Source organism: Mustela nivalis, assembly GCF_964662115.1.
Source record: "Mustela nivalis genome assembly, chromosome: 1".
NCBI lineage: Eukaryota > Metazoa > Chordata > Mammalia > Carnivora > Mustelidae > Mustela > Mustela nivalis.
Genome location: NC_139020.1, coordinates 90,206,071 through 90,226,158, shown reverse-complemented (window position 1 = coordinate 90,226,158; position 20,088 = coordinate 90,206,071). Strand labels below are relative to the sequence as shown.

Here is a 20,088-nt window from a genome sequence, read left to right as displayed (position 1 = left end):
TTAGGCAATTGGGTGTGTTGTGCCTGGTGAGTGAGTGAGTGATGTTTGAATTTTGTCTCAGGTAGCTAAAGGCAGCTGAAGACTGGTAGGAGAACCAATTGACAGCTTTGGCTTAGTTTGGCCAGGAATGAGATCATATGTGACCATAATGCTGCACAAACAGGACTCAAAGCGTGCATCAGAAATTCAGGTTTTTTCCCCCCTTCTTCGCCTTTTACAAACCACTCTGTGAGGCTGGGTTTTCTGTCCTGGAATGAAATATTTACAGTCTTGGATACTTCTCGACTTCTCTCAGATTAGGAAAAAAAAAAAAAGTATTAATAACTTTTATCCATAAACACAGTCTCGATCTAGTAAGTATTACATCTGGTTTAGTCCATATTCATACATTTTATTATATAAATAAAATGCCCATCTTGTTATTTTATTCTTTCAAAGGCAGAGCTTTTCCTACTCTTCCAGCTCCTGTTTGCTGTAGAGGTGCAGCCTGAGGTGGGAAGGAGAGATCTGTTAAGCTCCTCCTCCGTTTTCCCCCATGACATCCATACTTCCTCTCTGCTCACCAGGCAACACTGGCTTCTTCAGTGTAGACAGGGCAGGTGAGGATAACCGAGGACAGGAAAGTCTGACAGCATGGCATCAGTTTGCCACTGGCAGATGTGAACCTGACCTTCATAGGTTCTCTTTTGAGTCCCTCCCCACTTCATTCTGTGGCTCTCTCATGGTGTTTTCCTTCATGTGGAATGCACCATCTCTTTCATGCCAGTAGGGTTGCTGAGGTTTACTCACGGGTCCAGCAGCCTTAGTTCCGGCTCGGATCATGTGGACTTGGCAGTACTCATGGGATAAGTAGGTGGAAAAACTCCGGAGTCTTTAGGAAATGCTGTTCTAATACCTAAGAGAGAGGTGGGAGTTAGAAATATGGATGTGGGGCTGACTGCGGTGCAAACGGTGGTAGAAGTCAAGAAAGTAGACACATTTGCCCAACAAAAGACAGGGAACCTCACAGAGAAGGTTTTGAGAAGGAGCCGGCAAAGAAGGTGGAAGGAGGGAGCATTCTTTCAGAGTATTGCTTCTGTGAAGGAGCGGACTGTGCAGAAGTCAGCTCAGACTTGTCATTTGTGGCTGTTTTTACCCAGAATATGGAACTTACAAATGCACGCCTTTTTATTTTATTTGTTTGTGAAGACTCTATCAAGTGTTGTTTCCCCCCCCGTGTTGAAAATTGATATACGAGTTTTACTTTGGAATTTCTAATTATTTGCAGACAAATTTTAACTTTTTTCTTTCAGTTGTCTATGAACACAGATCAAGATTAGAGAAATCCTTGCAAAAGGAAAGACTTGAACATAAGAAAGCAAAGGAAGGTAAATATAAATGCAGTTTGTGTTCTTTGTTTTTTTTTTTTATCATACTTCCCTTTGAAACATTGTGTGCTAGCTTTACTGTTTTGTTGTTGTTGTTGTTAACAAATTTCTCAAATCAACTCTAAGTCACTTTTATAGGTAGACAGAGAAAGTCAAGTACTATATTATGCATCATACAGCACAGTAATTTCTGCTCAAGACTGGATTCCGAATCTTTCATTCAGTGTGCCACCTTGATGAGGTAGTTCACGTTACTGGTTACACATATTGTATCAGAAATAAAGAGTTTTTCATCTGAATATTACACACATTATGTTACTCATGCCTGAAAGTTCTGTCCATAAAGAACCAGGAAGTAACAGCATGTGTTTCTGGAATAGGACAGATTTTATATGTTCATATACACACACACATAGATACATACATACATACAGATATGTGCATTTACAACATAATAAATTGATCACATTGTATGGCATCTCTCTCTCTCCTTTTTTTTTTTTTTTTTTTTTGCTGTTGGTATGGTATCTTTTAAGTTACGCACTTGTTTTCATCTTGTGAAGGCTTTTATTGGCATAGCTGATTGGTTCCGTGTGAAAAATTAGTATCTAGTATAGGCTTTATGCAGCATGTGAGTTGAGATGATCCATATTCTTACTTTTATTTGCTCATGTTTTGTGAAATCATGTGAGGAAATATTAATTGGGTGTTCTGTTTAATTATGTTGGTGTGGGGTAGAGGGAGGGAAAAGAGGAGGGCAGTATGGGTTAGGATGTTTTACTGACCTTTGGCTTAAACCTGTATGAAGAATAGGAGTTTAACATCATTAAAATACTTTGATAGGATTTGGATTGTTCTTGTCTTTAAATGCAGAGTGATTTTATAGAGCCATCTAGTGGATAATAAAGCTTTAAGAGCATTAAGATGGTTTTCATGGTTTGAGGTCTCTTTCAAAGTCCTGAGTGATTTTAGCGTGCCATCTAGTGGACAGCAATAAATCATCTCTGTCTTTAGAGGTGCCTTTTTTTTTTCTCCCCTCAATTTCAAGGAGAGTTAATCACAGAGTGCACGTTCTAAATTCATTTTTAATTATTTTGTTAAAATACATATTTTCTTTATTCAAGATATGAATGAGTTAATTACACTCAATTTTCTCCACTTTTTATTTTCAGATTTTCTTGTTTATAAGTTAGAAGCCCAAGAAACACTAAATAAAGGAAGGGTAAGTTTTGGATTTTTTCCTCAATTATTTTATGAAAAGGAGAGGAAAGTAATAGTTGTAAAATCTTTTTGTTGTAAAAAAAAAAACTATGTTGATCATTGGGGCTGTAGGGCTGAAATACACACACATACATACACACACACATATTTATTTATTGCTGCCCAAAAATCCTGCAGTGTTACTCTCACAGTCCAAATTAACTGGATAAAAGCAAATTTTTCTCTTACTCTAAGAAAATAGATAACCATTTGTTCAATAAAACACTGTCATTTTGGGGGTATTAAAACTGAGAAGAGTCAGTTCCTCTGAGAGCTGGGAGGCTGACAGCTTTCAGCTCTTCCCTCCTCCGAAAGCCCCAGCTAAAACTGTATGCTTTCTGTTTGCATTTCATAATGTAGCTTCTTTGTAATAGCAATAAAACAAAGCAACAGAGCAAAAATGCAGTTCATTTTAGAAATGGTAAAAAAATGGAAGAAACAACTGGTTGTGGGTGTGCTTGTATTGAAGCCAAAGCGGGGGTTATGGCACATCAGGTAGATGACCCAGCGAGGGAAGAAGATGGTTGGGTGTCTTGTGCACAGACTACTTATGGCTTGCCCAGGACTATGGATGTGTGTGGGGTCCTTGGAGTCCACATGTCAGGATGTTCAGCTGGGACTATCACCTATACCACCGGAGCATGGCTTAGGCTCGCTTCAGTCCTGGCTCTGCTACTAAAGGAAATGTTTGCCCTTGGCTTATTCTTCATCCTTTCTCCATCTCTTCACTCTGTGAAATGGGAGTCTCATTTGGGTAAAGTAATATATGGAGAATTCCTTATCCACTGAAGCACAGGGAAGAGAAAGCACCTTTTCTCTCCACTTTCTTAAGCCTTGCAAAGCTTATGGGGCCTGGACCTAGTCAGTTTACCCCCATGTCCCCTCGGAGCACTGGGCACAGTGTATCAGCCGTGCACAGTGACTGTCTCAGGACAAGTTCCTTGTGCAAAGAACCTTAGCTCTGCTCAAGAGGGGAAGTAAATCATTTCCAGGGCCCCTGCTACAGCGCTGTTTTATGATCCCATGTCTTGCTTTTTCTTTATTAATCTCTAGCAAGCTTACAGGAATGTTAAGGCTTCATTCCTGCCATTAAATAAAGAGATGGCCCCAGAGACATCGTGGTTCAAGAATAGAGTTCATTGTAGCTTATATAAGTGAAATAAATGGAATTCTTCTGTTAAGTGCTTTAAGATATGTTTAGCAGAGAGCTAGATTCGTTATCTTTATGTTAACTATTTTCTTTTCCATTTACAGCAAGATTCCAATAGTAGATACAGTGCGTTGAATGTGCAACATCAGATGTTGAAAGTGAGTAATTAATTTAAAGTTGTTCTTTATGAGTGAATGAATGAATGAAAGAGTTAAGTAACTCAGGTGATTAAGGAAAGCTTACAGAAAATTGATTTATGTGGTAGGATGGTACATTAAAGTTATATTTCACTAAAAATGACATAGAATTGTAATGCTCCCTCATCTTACCACCCAATTTCAACAATTTTAGTTAGCTTGTTTTACATTTTCTTGCAAATCAGTCTCTCTGGTCACAGAATTTTTAATTTTATTCTTCTCTTTATCCTTTAAGGCTTTTTTGTTCGTGTTTGCTTGCTCAGTTTCTCACAGTGGTTTTCCTTAGATGTTTCTTTTATCTTAGGCACACTGGAGGCAGTAGAATGATTAAACGCCTCCTTCACGTTACTAATATTGAATGTGTCCTTTTACCTACCAAAGGAACACGATTTCTATTTAAAGATTCTCCTTCCTTGGTTCTTGGGTAAAACTCATTATTGTGTGTCAAGAAGACTTAGAAAGAGAGGGAGAGTGGAAGGGAGAGATTCACGATTTCCGTCAAGATAGCAGAGGGGAGTGGATGCCGTCAAGTGTGTTGCACAGCAGGCCAACCCTGCCATGACCTCCATGCCTCCAGCCTCCCTCCCTTGCCCGCCTCGCTTTTTGTCTGGTGTTGTCTTTCCTCCTGTATCAGGAGAGCGAATGCTTTTCATTGACTCCAGAAGTTTTCGTGGTATCAAGAAAGCAGTGCATGGATTAAAACAGACCATCCTTTAACATTAGCATTTGGGGACTGTGGGATATACCTAGATTGTGAGTTCAGTGTCATATTATGACTAGGAGTAAAGTAAATAGGAATCATTCCATAAACAATGTGTATTACTTGCCCCAAAGGGAAAGAAATCTTTTTCTTTTTTTTTAAACTAGATTACCAGGAAGCCTGAAAATTAAAGAAAGGAAATAAAAAGTGTTGCTGGGAAAACATCAGATTGAAAGAGGAAGTCTGGAATAGCTGTGGAGGGGTAATTTTTCTGATAGCTTTACCTTGTCTCCACAGCAATTTGAGCTGCTGGGAGTCTCCCCATTCCTTCCCCTTTCCATCTCCCATGGCAAAGTTCTAACTTCTTGTTGTTTTTGCCGACAATCAAAATGAAGGGGAAAATTGTTTTTGGCCATGATCCCAAACCCTTGATTTGAAATGTAAGGGAAATGGAGGGGAGCTGCCCCAATTAAAAGCAACCCAAGGAAAACAGAGCCTCCTGCTTCATCTGTTGCTGTAGATTCTGTGGTATAATTTAGAGAATGTACATCTCTGCTCAGGTTCTCATCTTTGCAGAGTCAACACGAGGAGCTGAAGAAACAGCACAGTGACTTGGAGGAGGAACATCGCAAACAAGGAGAAGACTTCAGTAGGACGTTTAATGACCATAAGCAGAAGTACCTGCAGCTACAGCAAGAGAAAGAACAAGAGCTTTCTAAGCTAAAAGGTACTTGGAAGTCGGATTAGCTAGTTTATATGAAACTAACTCCTCAGTTTAATGTTTCAGAAAAGCAGTAGAATTGGGTTTGTTTGCACCACATTTCCAAGGTGGTGCTTTACCCGCCACTCACTTCTTTGTAACATTTCACAATTATCCTTATCCCTTGGGGGTTGTTTAGGAAACAGAATAGAATACTTGGTGTTTCTCAATGGGGCACATTGGCCACACTGGGCAAGACAGTTCTCATTTTACATGTGTTGTAAGATATTTAGATCTCTGACCCCAACTCGCAAAATGCCCTCAGTGCTCCACATTCAGTGTGATGAGTGATCAAGGTCATCCCATGCATTTCCTGATCTCCAAGGAGCCAAAGAAACTAGTAGTAGAGCTACTACTAGTGATCAGCAGTAGTTGATTAACAGTAGTTGATCACTAGTAGTAGCTCTGAAAAGCTCAGGATCCACAGTCAGAGCCTGGTGACCCCTGGCCTCTTCAGTTACTAGTTATATGACATGGACAAATGGTATGATCACCACAGGTCATCATCTGTAGAACTGGGATACTCATAAAAAGTTATCAACTCTATGGTGAGTTCTGTGAAGTGCGTAAACCTGGCAATTCACAGACATGTACCTCTGGAGCTAATAATACAATATATGTTAATAAAAAAATAAAAAATTATTTCAAAAATAAATAAATACCCCCCCAAAAGTTATCAACTTCATAGGGTTGGTGAGAGGGTTATGTAAAGCAGCTAGGACAGTTACTGACATAGGATCAGTGTAAGCTTGAGGTATTTTCATAGTATTTTTTTTAATAAAGATTTTTATTTATTTATTTGACAGAGGTCACAAGTAGGCAGAGAGGCAGGCAGAGAGAGAGGGGGAAGCAGGCTCCCTGCTGAGCAGAGCGCCTGATGTGGGGCTCGATCCCAGGACCCGGGGATCATGACCTGAGCCGAAGGCTGAGGCTTTAACCCACTGAGCCACCCAGGTGCCCTGAGGTGTTTTCATAGTATTAGGAAACAAATTGTATCACTCTGAGTGTATGCAAATTCTGAAAAAGAAAAATATTGTGCAGTCACCTATTCAGGTGCTAAATAGGTTTGAAGTGTGAGAATTGGTTTAAAAAGTCACATGGTGCTTGTGACAACAACGGTGAAATCCAAGGAAGGTCTGTGGTCCAGTTAATTCTACTGCGCCAAACAATATTTTGATTTTATATAAGATATCATCATGGAAGGAAGCTGAGTGACAAGAACTTTGATCTTCTCTGTACTTTCATGTGCAGTTTTGTCTATAAGTATTTTCAAATAATAAGTTATAACAAAAAGGCACACAAGAGTTGAGTAGCCATTGAGGCAGATTATGAAAGGTTAAGGTGGTCTTGAGTGAGTTGGGCCATGTCTACGCAAGAGCTATAGACATGCAGGGATGTTGGTTGGCTGTTGGTGATCTGGCAGACGGTAGGGGTCATTAAGATAACAAACAGAGAAACGTCGTCACAAAGGAAGTAATAAAGCATGTTTTCTAATGTCTACTCTATAGTCCTTTCTTTGAAGCAAAGTGCATTTAGAGTAAAATTTTAACAAATTATGTGAGGAAGTTATAAATCAGAACCATGGAAAATAGGAGGACACAAGTATGTGAGTTCTGCATACTAAAATAATTTAAGCCTCATAACCTGGTCTGAACTTTCTGGCCGCCAGGACAGAAAGGGAAAGGCAGTAAGTAATAGGGCTCTTATCATCAGAAAGGGAACATACCTACCCTGTGTGGAGGGAGAAACAGACAAAGGGGAAGAAAGAGAAGAGGCGAGAGAGAAGAGTATTTCTGGTCTCAGTTGATTTTTGGAAGAAATTTCTCAGAGGCCTTAACAGGGTGTGACAGTGCTTTTGATGACAATTTTATGAGCAGTTTCTCCGTCGGCACTTGTGCTTGATTCTGATCTTTGATGAAAGCTTCGGACGGTAAGTTAAACGTATGGTGATAGATGCAGGTCAGTGGTGGCAACTCAGACATATAATCCAGGTAGTCTCTGGTCAAGTTTAATGTGATACCAGGGGAAAACTTAGAATTCCTGGGAGAGAAGCTGGTCGCATGGAAGTTTAGATAATTATTCTTTTCATTTCTGTTATAATAATAGCTGACACTCAACAAATGTTTACCATGTGCTAGTATCAGGTGAAACTCTTCATGTAGTTATTTTATTTTAATTCTCATAAGAACCTATAAGCTAGGCATTGTGCTTAGCCTAATTTAACAAAGGGAGAAACTGAGGCTTTATAAACTTAAATAACTTACTCAGGGCAATACAGTTAAGGCACAGAAGCAACTGCCATTAGGTTTATGATCTGAAACTCTTTTAGAAGCTAGCAGTTTGGGTATTTGTGTGTACATACATGTGTATGTGTATGCCCGTGTGTGTATGCGTGTGTGGTGTGTGTGTGCGCGCGTGTGTGTGAAAAGCCCTATCCGGTCAACAGTACACTGACAGTCCCCTTGGATTGCCAGTGGTGTCCTATTTTGACCTTTGAGATAGAACCTTCCCCACCTTATTCTTGACCTCTCGCCTACACCCAGTTAGCCACCCAGAGCTCAGGGGTGAGGCAGAGACAATAAAGGCATAAAAATGGACAGAAAATGTGATGAGAGACGGCGACGGGCACTTCGCTTCAGTGCTGAGTGCCGCACTGGAGAGCTAGTGTTTTGTCTGCAGTTAGTGACTGCCACTCAGGGACAGCTTGCCCAGCATAGTGCAGACTCAGACCTGCTGTCTCAGCATCATTATTAACAGCCACTGAAAAATGAATTATGTTGTCACCTGCCACCATTCACCTTCTGCTGAGTCATGTCACCTGAGAATAGCCTCATGTTGCCAGGTCTTAGTAAGCCCAGATTTTTGATTTTTAAATGGTGCCAACTCTTCATATGTGGAAAACTCCTCATAGGCCAACACTGCAGGGGTTGGGGGGGGGGGGATGTGAGTTGGATTCAGACTGTCAGTTTATAACATCTAATGTCCAGATACAGCAAAAGTAAGAAATTCACCAAGAAGGTAGGAGAGGTGGGCCTGGAATCTTGAGATTCCAAGTCACTGAGGCTGTTCCCTGAACAGTAGGCTTGAGATTAAAGAGATTATAGGACTTTTCTGAGACAGCTACAACCTCACATTGCTGCCCTGGAAGGAACTGTCCTATTGCTGTTGGGAGGGGAATTTGTATCAGGCAAGAACTCACTGGTAGGAGAAGGAAAATATACTGAGAATTTTTAAGCAGGTAAATGAGGTTTCTTTCTGTCTCTTTGTTTCTTGAGTTATCTTTGTAATTAAAATACTTTTGGGGTCTCTGGAAATTATTCATGCTATGAGAAATAGGATTTGTACTTTTTGTTAACTTTCTTTTTAATCTGTGGAGAAACTCAAATCTTACTCCATCCTCGCCCGTTACATTTTATTCCTGAAGACTTGCTTACAGAAATACTTCATTTTTAACTCCTGAGTAACTAGAAATCCTTGCTTCTGCACTGTGTGTAGCTTCCTTAAAAGTATTTAAACTGCCGAACCAGATTGCATTAGAATGGCAAGCTGAATCCATGTCACATCCCAAAATAATAGAATTTTTCTTGATTTGGCATACAATACTGTCAGAGTTAAAAACAAATCCTAAAAATAGTTGTGTGAAGGTTTAGATATGAAAATAATGGAATCAGAAGCCAGAAAAATCTCAAGGCTTTATGCATGATTTTTCCCCCCACAAATAGAAACCGTGTACAATTTGAGAGAAGAGAACAGACAACTCCGAAAGGCACACCAGGACATCCATATACAGCTCCAAGACGTCAAGGTAAAACAAAACCTGGCATCTGACTGCTTAGTATTGCCCTGCTTTACCTTGTAGAACAGTTTTACGTGTCTTTCCCTAATTGACCTCCATTACAAACCCACGTTGTTATTTTGGGCTTTGCGTAAATCTGGAGTGTGCCCACTGCGTTAGAAGCTAAAAGATGGTCTGAAAATCCAAACATTTTCATTAGTACCAAAGTGATTCTTTGGCTAGATGGTTGGATTTTAATAAGCTTTTTATTTACAAAGGTTTATTAATAATGAAGTATTTGTTCCTTTAGTTTTGATTTCATTGTAAGGGATTATGATACTTAGAAAGCTGTTTTAGATTTCAGAATACTATCTTATCGTATTCTCTCTACAATGATTTTTACACTTAGCAAGTGCTTCAAGAACAGCGAACAAGCAGGCAAGCAAACTACGTTTGGGTGCTCATACCACTGTCAGCCGAAGAAGAATCTGTCTTAGAATGTTAAATCTCAACATGTAAAATTCTTTTTTGTGTAGCAACAGCATAAGAATTTACTCTCCGAGCATGAACAACTTGTAGTGACTTTGGAAGACCACAAGAGTGCGCTAGCTGCTGCACAGGTTAGAAGGGTAGCAGCCTCTATGGGTTCTCGTTACAATCTGCTTAACACTTCCGAATTTCTTCATGCATGTAGTCTCTTACAAGCCAGTCTGCAATGAGTTCTTAGGACAAAGCTCTCCTGATCCTGAGGATCATGCATGCTTTCAAAATTCAATCAAGAGACTATAAAATAAGGTTTTGATTATTCTTTTTGCACTGGTCGTGTGGTACCCATGACGGTCTGTACCCTCCACCAGCTTCCACATGCCATGGTCAAATGCTTGTTTAAATCACAGATATCAATCCATATGTATGGTCTTCTGCCCCTCTCTGACCTGTGGTGATTCTTACAGGATCTATAGGATTTTTATGATGCTAGCTACCAAACAAATTATTGTCAGACTTTTTCTCCCATTCCCTCCCTCCCTTGCTTCCGTATCCCAACCTACACGGACTCTTTTTAGGACTAGCCTTATGTGTTCTTGGCCAAATTACAGAAAATAAGAGCTCTCATGTAGGTGGAGAAGGGAAAAATGAGTCGTAAATTCCGTTTTTCAAAGCCTAGAACACTCCCTGGCACAGAGCAGGCCCTCAGGAGTTATTTATTGAATGTACAAATGAACGATACCATACTGTGTTTTACAGCTTTCTAGAAGAAGTAAACAAACAGGAATGGCTAGCTTAGTCACTAGGTTTGTGCTTTTTTTCAGTGGGAGGAATTAAGAGGAAAACCAGCTATCTGTCTTATCAGAAGACTATGTGTAATTTTTTTGTCTTTGTAAAATTATAAAAAGTAGAACATGCTGGGCCCTGACCCATCTCACAAACTATAGAATCTTCGTTCGTGGGACTCCTTTTCAAGGTAGCCATTGAGTATCCCTATGAAACTGTAGCTGTGTGGTAATTTTTTACAGGTGTACAAATTAAATTGTCTTTAAGAGATCATTTCATTTAAAACCTTCTTTATAAAATTTTTACCAAATATTATTTTATTTGAGGCTGTTTTTCATGCTGAAAAATGCGACAAACCAATTTGAATATTCTTTGTGCTGTCATGGCCTCAAATATTAGACTAAGCAACAGTGTGAAAACCAGAGAAATGTAAGTAAAATTGTGCATTTAATGACCAAAACCAAATTCTGTAGTAAGCACATTGGCAGTTTTACAGACAAGATTTTGTAATAGAAAAAGATTTTATTAATGTAACTGATGTGTAGTATTCTATTTCTTTAAAAATATTTTCTGCTTCTTTGAGAAGGGGCTCAAGTTGGCCTGACTACCACCCCCTTTAAATCATTCTGCCAGAACTAGGTGTAGTACTTAATAGTCCCACCTCAGATCCCCATATTAATACCTTTCCCTGGATCTCCTTAGAAAAGAAATGCTGCTTCAAGTGTCTTTACATAAGAAAGGTAAATCATCTTATGAGACTGTGACTTGACATCCTGATTTTTTTTTTAAAGATTTATTTATTTATTTGAGAGAGAGTGAGAGAGTGCACGTGCATGGCGGAAGGGGCAGAAGGAGAGGGAGAGAGACAATCTCTAGAAGACTCTGAGCTGAGCACGGAGCCTGATGTGGGGCACAACCTCACGACCCCGAGATCGTGACCTGAGCTGAAACCAAGAGTTGGATGGATGTTCAACTGACTGAGCCACCCAGGTGCCTGACAACCCAGCTGAGTGAGGGGACGGCAGGAACAGAATAGAAGGATGCCTGGGTGGCTCAGTTGGTTAAGTGTCTGCCTTCAACTTAGGTCATGATCCCAAGGTTCTCAGATGGAGTGCTACATCTGGATCCTTGCTCCTGGGGAGCCTGCTTCTCCCTCTGCCTGCCCCTTGCCTTGCTTGTGCTCTCTCTCTGACAAATAAATAAAATCTTAAAGAAAAAAAAAAAAAAAACAGAATACAATTTGAGTTTATAGTGTGTCAGGGATCATCATAAGAACTTTTTATACAGAATTTTATTTAATGTTCACAGTCTACTGAGTTACATTACATTGTGTCCTTTTTATAACTAAATAAAAGGAGGTCGAGGGGAAATAAAATAGCTGGCCCAAGATCAGCGACCAGAACGGAGCTTAGAGTTTAAGTCCTCTTGACATCCTGGTCATGTGTACCTCTTCAGCTGGTGTTTTTGGAGACTTTCCTGCATCACCGTTACCTGTGTAACTGTGTGGCCTTGCCCCACACCTACTGAGTGATCATTTCTGGGGTGGGGGCCCAGGAGATTGTACTTTTAACACGATCCTTCTGGGATTCTCAGGGCACACTAATATTTGAGTACTGCAGCATAACTGCTTTCAAATATATATCTAGGAGGAGGGAAAAGAAGAAATATTCCTTAAAAGTATCACTATGTGGATGTCTTTTTAAAAAAATTTTCTTTGACCACCAAAGTTGGTTTGCAAATGTTTTGATAGATTTCTGGGATAGGGGCCATTATTAGCCATATGACATACCTTTATACAAATTGCAAGGATGAATTCCTCTGAGACAGATTTAGCAAGAAAACTACTGCACCTTTGTGTGAATTGGATAAAAAAGTGCGCCCCCTTTGCTGGGGTGGAAGAGTGCACGACTGGGGCGGTGGGAGTACCAGCTGGATTTTAGCCTCCACTCACCGCTCTGCTGTGCCCACTGGCTGGGAAACTTGTCCAGAAGAGATTTCTGTGTTTTTCATATGCGTTTATGTAGGTGTGTCTTTACACACACAGCATTTCTGTTTTAGGATAACAGTGTTGGTGAATATGGTGAGCTAAGTATGAGCAGTGTCTATTGATTTTCTTAGTTAAGGTATTTGATTTTTTTTTCCTGTCTTTCTAGCCCCTTGTATTAAAGATACTGTGCATGCACACACACATACATACCACCACCGCACAGACACAACTGGATGAGTTAATTGTACTTCAATACTGACATCAGTGACTTTATCACCTGAGAAGAAAGGAGGTTCACAGTGGAGGAATAAAAATCTAGGCTTGTTTCATACCAATGCTGTTGCTTTCCTAAATCTGCAGAACACAATACCAGAAGGGTTCTGGAAAGTTAGGGAACCCTATTTGAGCACAGATTGATGGGGATTGGGGGCATGGCCCAAGTGGTTTTATAAATAAATAACTAAATATACATAAAGATTTACTTAGTTGCTTATTTTAAACTTGTGATTCCTTTTCACTGAAAAACATTACTCAGACCATATTGGTAAAAGATACCTGCACTTGTATTTATATAATTATGTGAATTTTTAAACAGACTTTTTTTTAATGCTATAAAACTGATGGCAAACTATCTTTTAATAATGATATTTATACCAGAAAGTTATTTATAAAAGTTCTGACTGTTTAACATAGCATGAGAAACTAACATCTGTCTTAGATCTTTTTTTTCCCTCCGTTCCCTTTATATCTAATTCTCATTTGCATGTGCTTAAAAATGGTTAAGCGTGTCCAAGTGAGAATAGCTAATGCATGGAAATAATCTGCATCTTTTTCCTAATTTGTACTTGGGTATAATATTTTAGACTTGTCTTCCAGTGAACCCTAATGTCCATCCATGAACAATATCTCTTTCCCTCCTCAAATTGTACAATTTGCGTCCAATTGTGCAATTTACACACAGACACAAGTTGCAGAATATAAACAGTTGAGAGAGACTCTGAATAGGATCCCAAGCCTCCGAAACCCAGAGCAAGCAGAGCAGCAGAATGTTACTCAGGTGACACATTCTCCACAAGGTGACAACACAGCGAGGGAGAACGCAGCCGGGGAGCTACGGGAGGTAAGAGGCGTGAACCGGTGTTCTGTGATGGGGTCACTTTCCCTGTCAAGCTGTCATCAGGTGAACTGCTCTAAATATTGCCAACTCTTCCTTCAGAACAGTGGTTCTCAAATTTCGGCATATATCAGAGTCCCCAGCAGAGCTGTTAGAACGCAGAGAGTTGGGCCCTAGCCCAGAATTTCCAGTTCAGTTATTTTGGGATGAAGCCTGAAGATTTGCATTTCTAACTGATGCAGCTGGTCTGGGGAGGACAATCGGAGCTACTGCTACAGTATTTTCTGGGAAAGACTTCACTGGCTTTATTTGTTCATGTGGGTTTATTTATTTATTTTGAAGGGGCTGTTGTGTCTGAATTTTTAAATTTTCTTTTTGTTCCTGTTGTTTGGTTTTTTGGGGGGTAGAGTAAGAAGATTAAATGATCATGAGGCTGTTCTATAAAAGCCCATTCAAGAATTAAAGTTGGTAGTATAGTTGAACTTGGTGCAGTGCTAGGTCCACACAGAACAAGCCAAAAATTGTATTTAAGAGGACTTTATAAAACTGTCAAAAGATATGAGTGCTAGTCTCTTAACCCACTTTTGTTTGTTTGTTTGTTTGTTATTCCTGCTTTCATATAAGTTGAGCCTTGCTTAAGAGTGTCTTCTAAGTGGGACATCAAAAGTAGGGTCACCCCTGTCCTCAATTCTAAAGAAGTTGTTTTAATCACATGCGTAATACAAATGACAAATATGGCTATCTTTCTCCTGGAGAAAGTTGTTTTTAACAATGAATGTTTGAGAAGCTGTGTCCTGAGTTACCATCTTAGGGGAATAATTAAGTCTCCACAAGTGGACTTCATAGAAGTCTTCAGTCTGGCAGAGCGCTCCTTCACAGGCAAGACCATCTCTGTCTTCATGGATCCTTCTTTGTTACTATTAGGAAAACATGACCAGATCCCTGGCCTGGGAATTGGTTCTATTCCCTGTCTGAGTCTAACTACCCATTTACTGAATTAATTACTCTTTTAATGACTTAGACCTTTAGTTTTTCATCTGTGAGGTGGAGATAGAGTTATCTTCTATAACCTTTCTCACGGTAATGCTGTGGAGATAAATGGCAGGTATTTGAAAGCACTTAAGGCCCTCTGGAGAAATATTTCATATAAAGCCAGAGCAGTATTATGTCAAACCTGACAGGTGTGTGAGGATGTTGGTAAGCCATACATCTCCAGAAGTTGTCCTCAGATGTCTGAGAGAGGACTTTTCTTCCTCCGTTTGTTTTTCATTCATTCTTTCATTCATTTATTCATTCCAATTTCTCAGTTATAGTTCTGCTAATTTAAGAGGGCTTCACATTTATTTCAATTTGGAGGAACAATCTGACCAAAAATTTTTTCCAGTGAATAAGGTTGCAGTGGGAGAAAGAGTGATAAACTTTCTTATGATATTATGTCATCTTTTTTTTTTTTTTAACCTCTCTTTTCTAATCAATGAAGGTCACATGGTAATCTCTGAAACTTTAAATCCAGGAAAACCAATTTAAACCAGTCAGTTTAGAAGAAGAGTTCTCTGTAAAAAGACATGTCTTATGTTGAATTTTATGTGTTACCAATACAGAATATTTACCAAGGATTTCCTCTAATTTGAAGAAATACGACTCTAATACGTCTTTAAAAATATTTTATTGTATCTGGCTTAATGGACACTACTTTTAGCTAACACGGATGCCTGTTAGTAATGGCATTCTTTTCTCTGGGTCAGTAGGAAATAAACCCAACTCATCATCAATTTGATCTTATCCTTCTTTTTTCAAATCATATTTTTTTCAAGTTCCATTCATTTACGTAAGCTCTCCACCCCTCCTGCACCTGTGGGGCTTGAACTCATAACCTGAAGATGAAGTCGCATACTTTGTGACTGAGCCAGCCCAGTGTCCCCCTTTCCAAATCCTTGTTGAAAACAAAATTTACATTGAAGAAAATTACATAAACTCTTCATCACTTGAAGATTGAGGGTTTTTTCCTTTTTGTCTTAAGGGAAAACAGAAGTTAGATGGCTTTCCTTACTGAGATGTGGTCACATACAGGCTTTACTCTTGGGTTACATACTGTGTTCTTGCCGGGATGAAATCGTGCTTATGTTATCTCTATTTTATAAGTGAGATTACAGAGTGAGAAGAGTTAAGTGACTCCACTGCAGCCATACTTTTCAGTCAGGACTGTATTTCTAGACTCCAGGATTTTGCTTATGTTGTAACCCCTAGATGTGGTAATAAAGAGCTTTTATCACTGCTTTGAAAATTGAAGAGTGTCATTTCCAGTGATGTGCTTGGCCTAGGTGTCTCGAAATAGTGACGGGTGGCAGACGCATGAAGCAGTTCCTCGAAGAATGGAAGAAACAAAACTTGACCCTCCAACCCAGAAGGAGGCAGAGTTTCAGGCTCCAGCAGAGCTGAAGCCCCGTGGAGCCGAAGCCAGAGAGCCGGAAGAGCGGCAGGTGGAAGAGGAGCACAGGAGGGCCCTGGAGGAGGAAGCGATGGAGCAGGTCGGGCAGGCCGAGCGTCTGGAGGAGGAGCACGACCCGTCCCCCGAGGAACCGGGTCGGGAGTGGAGGGAACAGCATGAGCTTGGAGAGGAAGCCAACCTTCTGGGAGGGCATGCTCCTGCCCAGGTACAAGGTCATCTGCTTCCCGTCCACCAGGGTTATGTTTGGGTGGCTGGGACAGGGAGCATGGCTTGGCTTGTCAATATTGAAAAAGCCTCCCCAGAGCTGACAGCCTCTCAGACAAAATCTGAGTGAGTTCACTAAATGTTACATGCTCCTAGCATAGCTGATCAGGGTAGCTCAGAAAGATGCCTGCGGGAAGAGAGGGAGGGCAGTTGGTGAGTATATTTTCGTCAGTAGCCTCACACGGGGGTGGGGGGGTGGGGGGTGAGGGGGGGTGCTCTGTGCTGCCCTCCATTGAGCAGTGAGAGGAGAGAGGAGTGCCTGACTGGGCACTTCCTGGCGCTCAAGTCCCATGGGCCTTGTGAGGCTGAGAAAGGTCTCATTTTCTATGATCAAAAGTCTACTTATCCCCGTTCATTTACTATCAAATGGTAGGTTGGCTTTTGCACATTCATCTTCAAGGTGGTTATTAAGTTGTCACAAGGCTGATCTTATCACTGAAGGATGCCCCACTGGGGGAGGATGTTTACCCAGTCTCTGCTCAGGCTCCCCCTGCAGAGCACTTCCTTCTCACAGAAATATGGTTTTTTTCCCTTTAAAAAATCCATTATATTAGAAATCATTCTTGAAAAGAACTTGAAGCAACACTGAACGAAGAGAGGTATCTTTCTTCTGCTGTCTGTCCGCAGATACCTGACAGCGGGCTACTTGGCCTTTACACAGATGCTGATCCCCTTTTACTTACGACTCTGAAGTTGTGTTTGCCCTCAGACTTTCTAAGGCTTCAAGCTGGTTGAGGCTTTGGGCTGAGTAGATGCAAAGGCCTCAACTGCTTTTCTGTATTGTTGCCAACTTAGCATGGAGAAGCCGCTTCCTTTCTTGTGTCCCTCATCGCTTTCTTCAAAAGCAGTCCCCACTGTGGGTTTGATTTCCCTTACCCATGTACCGTCTTTCTGTTGGTGAAAGTCGTGTGTGCTTACGTTGGTTGGGACAGAGGTTGGCGGAGGAGAGAGTAATGGGTAGCTCGGTGGGCAGCAGAGTTTAAGAATTCCTGTATCTGTTTTTCCTTTCATTGAAAGGTCTTATGTTCTCACCTATTCTCTTTGTCTTGGAAGAAATCAGTTCTCTGCCTCTCGACCTTTACCTGAAATTTGGCCCACCCCCACTATGGTTAACCTGAGACTGGTTGTGCATTCCTAGAATTAATTGGCATCCCTGCATCTTAAACTCTTCGTGGAAAAGCCTTAGCCACAGCTTCAGCTCACATATGCCCCAGTTACTGTGAGATCACCCAAGTGCCCACTTATGCCAGAGCCTTTCAAAGCTAACATTTAATGAAGGTCCAAAACTGATTTTGTCTGTGATGCCCTCTTCCACGTGAGAGAGAGCACATGGAAAATCGGCCAGAGTGCCAGCAAATCAGGGAGATCGGATGCTAAAAAAAAGCCGAGGGTGCCTCCGAAGGGTTGGGAAGTAGGCGTTCTGGCTCTGGGGGACCTTGGGGTCAGGGTGTTATCACGGTGCCCCTGACAGACAGGGATTAATTCAACAAGCCAGCCCTGCCCCCTGACTTTGTCGCGAAGAACAGAGGACGAGAGAATCCAGAGGTCCCGACTGTTCTTGCTCACCATCTGCTTGTTGTGGCTCAGGTCTATCCGTCGGCCAAGCCGGTCAGCAGAATCCGGTCACCGTATGAGGAGCAGCTGGAACAGCAGCAAGTCGCGGCGCGGCCAGTAGAGGAGGCGCAGCCGCCGAGGGAGCCCCAGGAGGCGCTGCACCAGCCGCGGCTGCAGGGACCCTTGTGGAGGCAGCGGCAAGGGCAGCAGCAGCAGCAGCAGCAACTTCTGGCCGGAGAGGGGGCCCGGCAGAGGCCAGCCAGCCCCGAGGAGGAGGGGCGGCCACAGCCCCCGGAACAGCTCCGGTAGCCTCCTCCTGATGGGTCGCAGAGCCCCTCTTCTTGTTCTCCTTATTTTCATTTGTTTATTTATTTTTAAAGATTTTATTTATTTACTGGAGAGAAAGAGCACGAGTGAGAGAGGAGGGCATGAGCCGGAGAAGGGCGGGCGGAGGGAGAAGCAGACTCTGCGCTGAGACGGGAGCCCGTGGCGGGACTCGACTCCAGCACCCCGGGACCAAGGCCTCCACCGAAGGCATACGCTTAACTGAGCCACCCAGGGGCCCTGCGACTCTTGTTCTTGTTTGTATAAGCAGATGGCAAACAGCTTTGTTACCCATGAGCTTGCGCGTCTCCTATGGCCGGGGCAGAACAGCCGCTTGAGAATTAAATTTCTAAATACTTAATTTTGAAGATAATCAACATTTTTAACCCCTAATTAAAATGTTAGGGCTCCAAGCTTAGTTTAGGCCTCAAAATAACCTGGCAGTTTTGGGGCTCACTTTATTTTACTTTATCACTTGAAAGGCGTTTTCTCTCTTTTAAAGTATTCTTTGAAATTGTGTCTGAAATCTTTCTGAAACCTAATAGCACAAAGTTTACAAAAAATTTGCTTATGACTTTTTAAAAAATGCTGAGAACTTTGTTGATTGCAAACTTTAAATATAAATGAGGTACGGCCAGTTGTGCCACTTAATCTGTCACTGAGTTGATGCTGTGTGTGTCCCTTCCAGGCAGCAAGCTCGTTATGATGCTGTGGATCATGATATTGTTCAGGGAGCTGAGGACCAGGGCATCCAAGAAGAGGAAGGAGGTGGTGAGACTTCTTAGATGATGGATATGTTAATGAGATTACTTGGTAACATGTGATATCCACTCAGAGTCATGTGCACATCTGAGTACACACGGAGGACGTCTGTGTACCGTGCATCTTCTGCTGCTGTTGGTGTTATGTTTTCGGTAGTCCTCCCAGACCATGCGTGCTGGGGGTCCAGACAGCTCAAGATCATCTGTTTCCTTTCTGATGTTTTTCCTGTCGCTTAAGCTTCTTGTATATTGAAATATTACTTTTGATACATTATCATAGGGCTGTTATACTCTGGGAAATGACTCCATTTTCACCTTACCTTGGAAGCCTTTGGATCATTGCCTTTAAAACTTTTTTCAGATTAAGGCAATAGTAGCTTCCATTTGTGGTGAGCATCTCCTATGTAATTTATCAAATGTCACTTACTATATAATAGAACTAGAAAGTAACAGCCTCTCTAGCAACTTTAACACTCAGATATGTATCCTTTCTTAAAGAGTCTAAAAAAGAAGGTGATTACCCAAACTCCCCCTATAGCCTGTTCTGAAATTTTATAGCCCTTCTAGTCATGAAATTGTTTTCCTTATGTCCCCCTGTACAGCACTTTAAGCTTTTTTGTTCCATTATCAGTAAGAGGAGAGAACAGTTTGTTCTCTTATTTATATAATGAATCCCTTGGTGCACTTGAAACCTGATGGTAAGTTACCTTGCATCCCTATTTCCTATAAGCTAAATACTCTCCATGTACTTAACCTTTCCTCTTACATCTTACTTAAAAAGTTGTTTGTTCTTCTCTTTGTATGTTCTTATCTACATTCCCTTTATGGAAATAATTTTTTCCAAAAGCAGTGAGGAACTGTCTATGTGAGCTGAAATGTGAGCTGTGTCTGTGGGGCAGCAGCCCTCAGCACTGCCATATCAGACGACACGGGGTGGGCGGGCTTTGATCTGAGCTCTGCAGATGGGGTTATTCTTTCTTTCATTTCCTGAGACGTTATCAGTTTCTTCCTTTGGTACCTTGCTGCTTCCTCTGATATTAGCGAAAGTTAGCTGATAATTTTGGCAGTGTCCAGTTGACTGGGCTTTCTTTTATTGTGAAAGTTTTGGTTATTGTTTTCTGCATAATAAGGGGGAGAATGCAGCTTATGTTACA

General features: G+C 41.2%; 1 protein-coding gene across 8 annotated transcripts in view; it reads left to right on the top strand.

The window, feature by feature from the left end:
• The window catches only part of GOLIM4 (golgi integral membrane protein 4), an 86,504-nt gene that overhangs the window by 52,393 nt on the left and 14,023 nt on the right, over nt 1–20,088 (top strand). For 2 of the 8 annotated variants that reach the window (XM_082741354.1, XM_082741350.1), the window contains 10 exons: nt 1,293–1,367; nt 2,540–2,589; nt 3,882–3,935; nt 5,251–5,401; nt 9,157–9,239; nt 9,746–9,829; nt 13,430–13,588; nt 15,904–16,236; nt 17,883–18,154; nt 18,862–18,944. In XM_082741354.1, coding sequence (XP_082597480.1) covers nt 1,293–1,367; nt 2,540–2,589; nt 3,882–3,935; nt 5,251–5,401; nt 9,157–9,239; nt 9,746–9,829; nt 13,430–13,588; nt 15,904–16,236; nt 17,883–18,154; nt 18,862–18,944 — 1,344 coding nt within the window. The remainder of the gene's footprint in view (nt 1–1,292; nt 1,368–2,539; nt 2,590–3,881; nt 3,936–5,250; nt 5,402–9,156; nt 9,240–9,745; nt 9,830–13,429; nt 13,589–15,903; nt 16,237–17,882; nt 18,155–18,861; nt 18,945–20,088) is intronic. The other 6 variants (XM_082741355.1, XM_082741351.1, XM_082741356.1 and 3 more) reach the window with 3 other exon arrangements.